General features: G+C 36.2%; 1 protein-coding gene across 1 annotated transcript; it reads right to left on the bottom strand.

The window, feature by feature from the left end:
• Window positions 1–4,229: 4,229 nt before the first annotated feature.
• Window positions 4,230–6,475, bottom strand: LOC132166051 (Late embryogenesis abundant (LEA) hydroxyproline-rich glycoprotein family). Its single transcript, XM_059576801.2, has 3 exons — window positions 5,884–6,475; window positions 5,085–5,156; window positions 4,230–4,571 (listed from the first exon to the last, which is right to left on the bottom strand). Exons 1-3 carry the CDS (start codon window positions 6,445–6,447, stop codon window positions 4,569–4,571), a joined length of 639 nt encoding a protein of 212 aa, XP_059432784.1. The 5' UTR covers window positions 6,448–6,475; the 3' UTR covers window positions 4,230–4,568.
• Between the last annotated feature and the right edge of the window lie 5,652 nt (window positions 6,476–12,127).

Here is a 12,127-nt window from a genome sequence, read left to right as displayed (position 1 = left end):
ATGAAGTAAAAAGTAAGAATATTTGAATTGCATTTGAAATTTCTTTTTTTAATTTTTGGGTCTGGTCCAACCCTTTGCCAAAGCAAAGCAAGGTAAACTACCAAAAGGAATAGAAAAAAACAAAACTACCAATTGATTTTTTTTTTTTTCTTTTCTTTTCTTCTACTGAATTTGATCGGTTGACGGGTCACACAAAAGGCTCGTGAGTTTTAGTCTGGGCATTTGGCCCTTGGGGGTGGCCGGACCACCCCAAGGGCCAAACGATTTTTTTTATTTATTTTTTTCTTTAGTTTGGGTTTAGGGGTGGCTAGACCATCCCATGGCCCTTGGGGTGGTCTGGCCACCCTTGGCCGACCTTTGGGGTGACTCTCAAACTACCCTCAGTTAAAATCGGGTGGTCCAGTCACTCCTTATAGTTAAGATGGGTTGGCCAGCCACCTCTTATTTTTTTTATTAATTTATTTTTTATTTTTTTAATCTGAAATATTATTTTTTTATTATTTTTTGTAATGGCACGTGTGTCTTATTTGTGGCTTTAAAATTTTTAAGAATAAATTTCAACTATGAATTAAATATTCTCCAGTCCATTATGGACTGAAGAGGATCCTATTTCCTCACATGCCCAAAAGCAAGGCCTAAAGCTGCGTTTAGTTAGAGCAATCGGTGCAAAATGAAAAGCATATCAACTCTTTTCAAAGCACAATAATTATTGGGAAAAGGGGAAAAATACAATTTTATTATTATTATTTTTTTTTATTTATTTTTTATCTATGTGGTATGAGATTTTAACAAATAGTTCATTTAAGTTTTGAAAAGTGATTAATCATTCTCTAGAATAAGAGGAATTTGTTTTTTTTTTTTTTTTTCTCTACTATAAGAGAAGTTGATAGAGTGTATTAACTTGACATATGTAATATATATCACATACAAAAACAAAAAAATCAAATATAAAATATAAACATAAAAAATTAAAAAATTAAAAAAGAAAAATAGAAGAGGTGGTCGAGCCACTCTTTTGACCTTAAACCACCTCTAAGGTTATGGGGATAGTTCAGTCACTCACAAATATGCTTAAAGGAAATAGTCGAACCACCCTCACCGACCAATGTAAATGGCCAAACCACCCCATGACCTTAAGAGTGCCTTTCATTTAGCTAAAAGGGTCCCTCAACCATTTTTTTAATATCTTCTTAGTGTAATTAACATGTATTACAATAGAATTTGTGCTGATATATAAGTTATTTATTCGACAGCAAAGACGATTTTTTTTTAAAAAAAATTTACCCTAAGTACTTTTGAAAAATCAGAGAGCTATACGTTAATACTTCAAACTTGATCGACCAAAAATCATTTTTCCCGTGATTATAAGCAAATCTGAGGCTACTTCGTCCCCAAGGCTTGATTGGGCGCCAAAGACCGAAATAGATGCACTCATCTGCGCGCCTCTTGTACGTGATCTCTCTTTCTTTATCAGTTCAGTTGCGCACGTGTCCTAATACGCAAGTCACAGAACCGGCACCGCCATACGGCCACGGGGCTAAGAATCTGACTAGGAAAACCATTAGCTTTGTCTTCCTCCTCAAAAGTAAAGCCAAATTAAGTTCATCCCCCACACCCAAAATTTCATCCCCTTGTATGGAAAAACACGTGTTCTTCAAACCAAAATCAACAAATTTCATCATTATCAAAAACAATAGCCATGCAAGCATGCATCTAGTGATCCCAGTGGCTGGATTCTCCTGTCAAAGAAACTAGTAATTCAGCTACAATCTTTGGCTTAGAGGGACTCAGAGAGCCAGTTATGTTATGCCAGAGAGCCATTGATTAGACTGCCAGGTGGCAGCATCAACTGCGTTGCAGATCAACTACGTGGGACCTGTTATTTGATGAGAACCGTGGTGGGGGCAGCCGTTGCCTTATCTTATTACGCCTTGGATGATACGCCTTGGTTTGGACAGGTGTACGCGTGGGTGTCTCTCGTCACCATGAAGCATTAACACACAAAACACCTCGTTAAAGCTTAGGAGTTAGGAATTAGGAAAGCAAAAACCTTTCAGCATCAGGGGAATCAATCCAAAAGCTCTTTATGCGCAAGCTTTGCTTCCTTCCTGCCTATATAATGTCCTGGAACACATATTCTTTTCTTTTCAAGCTCTCCTCTCACAGAAAATAAAAACAAATTGTAGTAATCGGAAGAAGAACAGAACACAACAGAACACAAAAATGTGCTACCCGGGTTCTGTGCCTTTGGTTGGCATTAGGGAATTGTCGGTGCAAAACAGATGGTTTGTTTTGCAGGCGCCCATTGGGGTCGAAGCAGTGACAAGGCGTGCATCAACGGCAGTGGTTGGAGGAGCTGCGGAAGGTGGCGGCGGCGGCGGCGGTAGTGGCTCGGTAAAGCAGTGCGTGTGTTCACCAACGCGGCATCCAGGTTCATTTCGGTGTAGGCAACATCATGCTGCTGGGTATGTTTGGGGCGGTCGGATGCTAAGAAATGGGTGTAGTAGTGATTAGTCAAGATCATCTATCTCTTTGTTTGGTGTCACAGAATTAACAAAGAATAATGATATATATTTGTCTGGTTACTGATAGATAGAGAATCTCTTTCCTTCTACAGTTTCTCATGAGCCATGATTCCATGAATGATTTATATGAATTGGATGAAAGAGGAAATTAAAGGTTTCCTCTTACCTTATACGGCGTATTCAATCTGTCAGTCCTTTTTCTTTGAATCACTCTTTTCCGTCTGAAATGCATGTGTGTTTTGGATGCCTCCTTCCAATTGATGCTTTCTAGCTCTATAGTATAAAGGTATGGTTGTTTTGCCATTGCCAAAATATACTTGCGATTTTCCTAAGGGTTTTTTTTTTTTTTTTTGTGAAGAATATGTTCTTGACAGAAAGTAATCACAGTCTAGGGTGGTCAATTTCTTATACGACTTCCGACAAAGTCAACAAAAAAATTAGACATGAATTAATACGAAAAATTAGCACGTTAAAAGTTGAAGAGTTTTAATTTGAAGATGGTTTTGTATTATTATTATTATTTTTTTTAACAAATTTGAAAGATTTTGTTTTTTTGGGTGGAGGGGCCATGGCTCCCTCCTGCCTCCTCTTGGGTCCATCACTGCACGTATCCGACCCGTCGAATGAGCTATCTTCTTCAATAGTAATCAAACTTGAAAAGAAAAAAAAAAGAAGAAAATCATTTACAAATAAATTATCATGAATCACGTCTCATAAGGGGTCCCAAATTTTCAAAGTTCTCCCTATGAGACTCAAAAAGGAATCTGGCATTGCGTTGGAGTGGGGTATTCGGATAATACTCTAATGGACCTACCATAGCGTTAAACAACTCACTGTCGGACACTTGCTACAAAATCAAACACAAGATCAGGCATGTCCAACAGAGGAAGGAAAACATATCTGAAGTTTCTTTAACATCGTTACTTAATCTCTATCCATAAGTAGATAATTTAACATAGAGATCAGACATCAATTAAACTTTTTGTGCCCTTTAATAAGAAGTTGACACGTCAGAATAAGAAAAGTAAATGTAAATGTATCCAAAACACTGGATCTGACATCTAAAATTCATCATCTACACCAATTTCATAAAAAAAACATATATTCAGATATATATTCTCTTAGAAAAACCACCGCCATTGAGAGAACTCCACCGCCACCGCCCAGGCCGGCCCACACCAGCAACGCCCAGGCTAACCCCACCGCTTGGCCATTAAAGTTCATGCGCTATTACTTAGGAACGTTAAAATGTGATCCTAGGCAATATGTGGAGCTTGGAGAGATTATTGTTCTTGGTTTTGTATATCAAGTCACATTCTTTTCCTGCACAATCCAATTGAAATTTTTCTCTGTTGATAGAATTGGTCAATTCCACTTAACATTCAGTTATTTATAAAATAATCCGCATTTGCTTTTGCCCGTGTGCAAGAAGAAGAAAGAATTAGGAAGAACATGCTGTCTCTGCTTAGAAAAATTGCAGACCTTCCAAGAGGCATAGTAGACCTCTCAGTTTTGCCAGGATTTTGATAGTTAAAAACAGGGGCTTGAAAAAATCTATACAGTTGAAGGAGACAATCTCGGTCTGTTAAAAACAGGGCCTTGAAAAAAAGCTTGTTTGAGTGTATATGCATCTCTTGTTCCAGGCTGATATGTTAACTTCTTATTCAATGGCACAAAAAGCTTGATTTATGTTAGAAACTTATAAAAGTTATCCTCTTTAACATATTTCAGAGATTCAGAACAGGTCGCACCATATCACAAAGACAATCCATTCCATCCCTTTGTACAGAACAGGAAAAAAATAATAATAAATAAAAAGAAGAAGAAGAAGAAGAAGAGAATTTCGACAAAAGATACCTGTATTCTAAAATTAGAATGCCAAGATTCAACACCTAAACCAATGCCACTATAAACCACTCCAATAAGACTAAACAGGCTTATGTCAAATTTATATACTTCATTTTGGTCCCAAGGCCTTTCAATATGTTCAGCTCCCAACTCGTCATTGAAAAGTTTTGCTATATTCTACTGGCATCCACTCCATCACTGCAAAAATAAAAAACCAGTTCAGGATTAGCAAAGAAAATTTTGATGCTTCAGAGCACCTTTTTTTTTTTTTTTGTGGTTGATTTGTGAGAAAACAGGGACTAACAAGAAAAGAAAAACAGAATCAACAGCATCAACTCGAGCGACAGAAATGGCACAAGTTAGGCCACCCCTCATATTCCATCTCTGCTTGCTCAGTTTCCACTCACAGTGCACAGGAAACCACAGCATAACACAGGCAGAATATTATGTAAATACCACCCTTTCTTTTCGGAAAGGATGGGTGTGCCCTCCATAGAGAACCAAACCAGATGGCAAACTGGACTTATCCTGTTGACAAAATTTATACACTTTGTATGTATTTTCAGCCAGACTACTATGTTTACTCTTGGTGAGCACCAAAATTTTCAACCCAAACCAATGTTCAGGTTTAGTATCAAAGAACAGTTTTTTTAAGTGTGCAACAGAAGCAGCAATTCGGTAGAGTCTGCAATACAGTAAAGAAAAGCTCACCCCCGGGTAGCAATCTTGGTGGACAATTGTCTGGTTGTTTGTATTTACATACACCTCGCAGGATAATCTTGCCTGATGAACATGTAACAGAATGTCATGAAATTATCTGGACAAAACTATAGTATATCTACCATATGCCAAGCCAATTAACACTTTTGCAACTACATACTTAGGCATAGTGAAATTCACTCAATCATATATATGTTCCCAAAGAACCAGAACATCCTCTAAAATCTGCTGCTGAGGTTTGTCTCTATAGTTATCTAATCCGGCGAGTAGTTCATGTTACAAGTGAAGCAAATAATGATATTAAATCTAACAATTTTTTTGTTACACATATTTAAATCAATTATTCAACCTATGTATGAGAATGCCTTACCAATTTGAGCCTGCAGCGTGAGCAGATATTGTTGCGACATATTAGCTTGTGGAAAACCATATCCCTAATTTAAACAAAAAATAGTCCTAAAAAAACCATATCCCCAAACCTCAATCTTTCTTTTAGACCTTTAACAAACCCTGAATCCTAATGTCTTTCTTGCATTTACCCAAGCCCTCAATGCTCACCTAAATATAGGGGTGAAAAGTTGTATTCGCATGTCGGGTTTGGTTCCCCACGATCATAATACTATATAAATCAACTATAATTCGACCCCCGTTTAATTGAACTCTATTTCTCCCAAACCAAATTCAGTACCAATAATTACAAATAAAGCCAACAAAACAGTACACATTTCCATTTCCAATGGTTTTCATTAACATATAGTGTAATTTCAAAAGATTTACGAGCAAGATTTACCTTGAGAGGAATATTGATGAAGAAGAACCCTAATGCTCCATTCACCTCCGTAACAGTATCAAAAGGGATCACACCCTTGGCCAAATCTTCAAGCAAGTAAAAAACGTCGTGGATCACCTCGAACCCGTTGAGATCGAGCGTGGCGTTCACGTACGACAAACCTCTGGCCCTCACGCGCCCGCCATCCGAGTTCACGATCCCTAGCTCTCTCCCTCGGTACCCGACCGAGACGGCCATGGACTGGTAGTCGAAGGAGAAGAGGTCCCGGTTGCGGACCTTGACGGTGAGCGAGAACGAGAGGTCGAGGGTGAGTTGGGGGGACGATTTGACTCCGATGTTATTGAGTCGGAGGCGGACGAGTTGGACGGTCGGGTCGGAGGGGTAGAGGAAGTAGACGGTGAGGGAGACGAGGAGAAGAGCTGTGAAGGAGGTGAGAAACTGGCAGATACGGCGGCGTTTCGAAGGTGGTGGGTGGTAGAGGGGGAGGACGATGACATTTTGGGCAGTGGTGTTGGGGTTCGGAGGGAGAGGGGCGTAGACAACGTAGTCCTTCCTTGAAGTCATGCTTGCGGCTTCCGTTCCATTCCGTAACGAGCAGGAGATTTAAGAGAAAGGACAAGAAAATATAATTAAAATTAAATTTTAATTTTAAAAGTTATTTTTTATGACCAAAAAAAAAAAAAACACTTGAATTACTCGAAAGAAATGTATAATTTATTTATTTTTTCTTATGTAATTGTTATTAATGAAAATTAAAAGGAAATGTTTTGGAAAAAAATAATATTTCATTTTTATATTTTGGTATCATTCGTATCACGATGGGGACCTATCCTAATCACCTAAATTACAATTATTTTCAAATTTTGACTTTAAAGACTATCCACCAAATGGAAAAAACATAAAAATAAAAATCCTTTGAAGAATTTTTTAGAACACCCAGTGTGAATGGACGGTGTTCATGCTCGGTGAAACAGTAAAATCTGTATTACTATTCATCCCGTGTGAACATTGTTCACTCACAGTTCTAGAGCTGTAAAGAAGCAATTCCGACCGCTTTTTTTTTTTTTTTTTATGAAAAAAATTCTTTTGCAAAAACTTCTAGCTAGCAGTTGAGTAAAATCGCATCATGTAATCAATTTAGATTGTAATATAATTGAGAGTAAAAATCAATATTTCAATAAGTAAAGACCTCTCGTGCAATATTAGCTACAAATTTATTTGTAAAAAAGTTGCTTATGCAAGCGAAGCGTCATTTCTATCTCTATCTCTTTCTCTTACTCTTTCCTATTTTATGCCCCTTTACCACCTAATAATGGTGATCGAATCTTGGGTCTAGTCATTTTCAGTTCTATCCTCATTGCTATTGCTTTCAAGTTTTCTTGCCTTAGAGTAGGAATGTTTTCAGAGACAATCCAGGTAACCTAAAAAAATTTCCATTTTCAATGACCCATTTCTTTTCCTGTGTGCCGAGAATTTATTAGATCTGGCCAATTATTTGGCCCATTCTTATTTTTTTAAAAAAAAAACATGTTTTTCTTGTATTTTAATGATTGTATTGTTTTTTTTTTTAAAAAAAAAAAAACATCACTCAAATATTTGAAACTGGATCTTTTCCCGTTCAAATGAATCAAAAAATATCCGGAGTAGTTATATTTTAGGTGTATTTTTGTTCTTTCACTTTTTAAGAATACAAAAATATTCATAAAATACAACTAACTGAATATTATGATTATTTTCCAATTTAAATAAATTGAAGAAAATCCTAATTCCAATTATTTATACATTTCCTTAAAGCCCACCTAGCGTGATACCCATAATAATATCTAGTGGATGTGAATTGGTGTTTTAACTTTTAATTAAGAAATCACACCACTTAAACTTTGAAAGATGAAAAGATAATGGCATAATGTATAGTATTAGTCTTTGTTGAAGTATCTGAACTCCTTCTATGTGGATTCTCTCTTTTCTTAATCATCCACCTATTCTGGTTTTGTTTAGGACAAAAAAAATAAAAAATAAAAAATAAAAAATGATCAAGACCATGACCTGTGAGAGGCTGAGGTTGCACTAACCTTATGAATCGGTGGCCACTAAAACAAATAGAATTCTAGAAAATTATTATTATAAAATCTCGACCACTTGAAAATGGTACGATATTTTGACCTTTTTCCAAAAGTAAAAGTAAATGTAAAATTGAAATATAATATAAAATTTTGAGTTGTGCTACAAGAGAGGATGCTTCTAATTCTCGAGAATTTTGTCTAGATTCGACTCTCAATAATTTTTACAAAATTAAATTAAATTATTTAATTTATATTCTAAACCCAAAAGTCCTTTGTAATAGTACATAGAATTTATGCAAATTTAATATGTTGGGTACACGAATCTTATCCTCATTATTACCGGCACTAATTAAGAATTTCTAGCCACATGATTTGAGGTTTCAGCATATTAGTCTCTTGATGACTTTAATTCCTTCTTCTACTAGTGATGTGGACTAGCATATAAGATCATAAAGGCATGATTATTCGTTCCTAATTGATTGATGATTGAGCTTTCCTTAATAAATTAATTCGTTTGAAAGATAATTAATGAAAAAGTTTAAAATTGAGAAAGTGACACGTAGGCACAAAAACAAAAAATGGTTGGTGGAAAGAAAGAAAAAAAGAGGCGTCAGACGTGTAACAGATATATTTTAGTTTGCACGCCAAATTTTCTTCCACCGTCATTGTCGAGGGCCATCAACTTTTTTTTGGTGCTGATTAAAAGAAATTAATATCGGGCTTAATTTTCCCCACTAAAATTCATACACCATTCAATACCCATCTCAACTATTTCAATATGAGCCAGAAAAAACAAATTACAAGGAATATTCAAAATCCACCCACAAAATATAATGCATGCACCAAGTGCCCATAAGAACTATATGATAATTCTGTCATATAACAATGGAGAAAGTCACTCAAATGTGAAGGATTTGCAGCCAGAGAGAGTGGTGAGAGAGAGCTTTATTTTTTTTAATAACGGCTCTTCTAACTCACCATACAAAATAAAGGGAGAGCATATTTATCAAACAACAATCGAGAGTATAAGCTATATATAAGCAGAACCCCAGATGCAAAATATATAACATATATTCTTATACAAATATTTGTTATAGATGGATTTGAAAGGATATAAGATTGTACCAAAGCATAAATTAACTATTATGTGGACTCGATTGACTTGGGAGACAGGGAAGCTACTGATGAGCTTTTGGCAGGAACGGATTTTGATCGCTTCATCCAAGCCGATGAGCTTGACCGGTGAAACCGGCAACGGAAGGAGCCTTGATGCGTTGTTGGTGAACACAAGCAGTGTCCTTTTGGTGAGCTTGATGCCACGCCGACGGGCTCTTCTTTCCCACTTTTCGGGGATGTGGAAACGGTAAGGCTGCCATGGGAGGCCATGTTTTTGCTATAAGAGGGAGCTGATGGAGGAACTCAGAGAGCGAAGGTTTGAGATATAAGGTAAGGGAATATATGAAAGAAAACTCTTATTTAAATGTCTTCTATGTACATCTAAATGTATAGTTAAGAGATAAGAGTATTGGTAAATAGAATATATATATATATATATGAGGAAATATATAGAATAGTAATAATTCAATCAAGTGGTGCCCTTTTGATTCGGTGTTGTTTGTCCATAGTGTGACTAACGAGGCACAGAAAGCACTCTCTCCACCTCACGTCAAGCCCAAAGAGGATTCTTGTTTAGTTAGGTTCCAATTTAATTGGTGGATTTTTTTCTTTTAATTAAAAAAAAAAAAAGGCAAGAGGAGGTGATCAAAATGACTATTCTAATAAGACGTGATTATAGTAGTACCTGTCACTGAAAAACGTCTTAATTGAGATATCAATGAGACGCATGATTGTTTACGGTACTAATTATTAATCATCGCATAGAGATTCAAACTCATATCTTAGTGCGTATTTCACCGCTTTAAAAATTTGCTTGTCGCCAAAACTAATCTTTCGCAATAAAACAACAACTTGATTAGAGGATTACTTGGATGTACATATGTTCTCAATCAAAATTGATCGCTTTGACTACTAGATGATATTTATGATATACTTTAACCTATAGGAAATAGATAACCTTTACCTTTTTTTTTGGGTGATTGCATGAGACAAACTTGGAAAAGCAGAAGAGACAAGCCATATCCTGTGGTGCCGCGAGTGGTAGCACTAAGAGATGAGGTTTTTGCATGTGGGGGCCTTTATGATATGTGTGGCAGGTTCTCTAACTAACCAAAAATCTCAAAGGGATCCCATTGCCCATCATCCCAGCAGTAGCACACAATTTGCCAAAAGATTCCAGCCAGCTCCCAGTTAGTTGCGAGTATTTTGTGCCACTCATTTGATCATTGGATGGGGGATTTGAGTCTGACACTTCATTTGCAGTGCATTTATCCTTAAACTATATATCAATTGGGACACTTAAGCTTCTCTAATTAGTACTTACCATTATTTACTTAAGAAATTAATATGTTTATCTTCTTTAAAGCTTCTCTAGTTTTCTAGTGAATTTCATAATTGCTGGGCGGATGGATAGATTCAAAGCAGAATTGTTAGGATTTGGCAGCGTCTAAAACGACAATCCTTATCATGCGATACGACTCTAGAGCATTGAAGTGCGCAATTATCACTTTGGACTGTTTCTCAATACTTTAATTTCTTCACCTTCACTCTATTCTCTCCTACTGATTGGAGCCTTACACGACAAACATGGTGTGTTCAACGTTGAAGTACATAGAAACAGCCACAATCGATCTCCTCTGCCATTAATGAAAGCAGACAATGAGGAGTAGGTGGATCGAGCTACAAAACCTTTGTTGGTGATTAAACAAGTATATATAGTACTGGCTTCATCAGGCTCTGCAATGGAAACTGGACCACCTCTTTGGAGTTGGTGATGAAATTGAAGAAATTTATAAAGAAATAAAAGTAAAAGCGAAAATAAAAATAAAATAGACAGAAAGATTTTTATGCTGTATTTATAGAGCTTATACATAAATGTAATCTTAATCAAATCCCTAAATTAGGCTAATGTAATCTTCATCAAATCCCTAACTTTAGGGTCATTCAAATATACTCTAACATCCTTCCTCAAACTCAAGGTGAAAAATCTTGAAACCTTGAGTTTGACTTTTTTTTTTTTTCTGTTTTTTTCTTAGAGATAGCAAAACAATACAAAAGAGGGTCATCTATGGGCCAAAAAATAGAGCCAACTTTGGGCTGAAATGAGAGACAACTGTGGGCTGAAGCGGGAGCCAACTGTGGGCTGAAGTGGCCTGGGTTTTAAACAATACCACAAAGGCCAAACAAAAAGAGAGCCAACTTTGGGCTGAAGTGACTGCTAACTTTGGACTGAAATGGCTTGAGTTTTAAACAATACCACAGAGCCGAGCAAAAATAGGCTAACTAATGGATGGGAAACTTTGCCTCTTTTGATGGCAACTTGGCCTCTTTTAATGAAGAAATTCATAATTCTATGAATATCAAATGCAAAATAATAAAATAGAAAAATAGACAAAAGGATTTTAATATGGTTCGGTCAACGATCTACATCCACACATAAAGCCCAAAGGGCTACATTAGACTCTTATTGAATTATTGATATTACAATACAAATGCTTTTATTTATAGTTGAATTGAAATAGATAAGTATGGTAATCAAATCTGATTGATTTGATTACCATCAAACTTGATTGCAATCAATAATTAAATACAAATGCTCTTATTTATAGTTGAATTGAAATCGATAAGTATGGTAATCAAATCTGATTGATTTGATTACCATCAAATCTGATTACAATCAATAATTAATCTATAATATCAATTTAATATATTTCCTTCTATGTAAGAAATATATTCTCTAACATTTTCCCTTAAACTTAAGATGGGAACTTGTGAAATCTTGAGTTTGCTTCTTGATCATAGCACTGAAGGAGGTGATTGATGGCGCCGGAATTGGAAGCATCGGCCGCTCTTAAACATCGACAACATTTAGCACTTTAGCCGGAATGAGCCAACTATGAGCCTTACATGAAAAGCCAACTATGGACTAAGAGAGAAATGAGATGGGCAACTATGGCCTATTTTAGAGAAGAAAGAGCCAACTATGGACTAAGATAGAAAGAGAATGGGCAACTATGGCCTCTTTTGAAAAGGGAAAGCTAATTGTGGGCTGAGAAAGAAAGGGA

Source organism: Corylus avellana, chromosome 11 (assembly GCF_965113065.1).
Source record: "Corylus avellana chromosome 11, dhCorAvel1.hap1.2, whole genome shotgun sequence".
In the NCBI taxonomy this organism is placed as follows: Eukaryota; Viridiplantae; Streptophyta; class Magnoliopsida; order Fagales; family Betulaceae; genus Corylus; species Corylus avellana.
The sequence above is the reverse complement of the archived record's forward strand: the minus strand, read 5'-3'. Positions and strand labels throughout refer to the sequence as shown.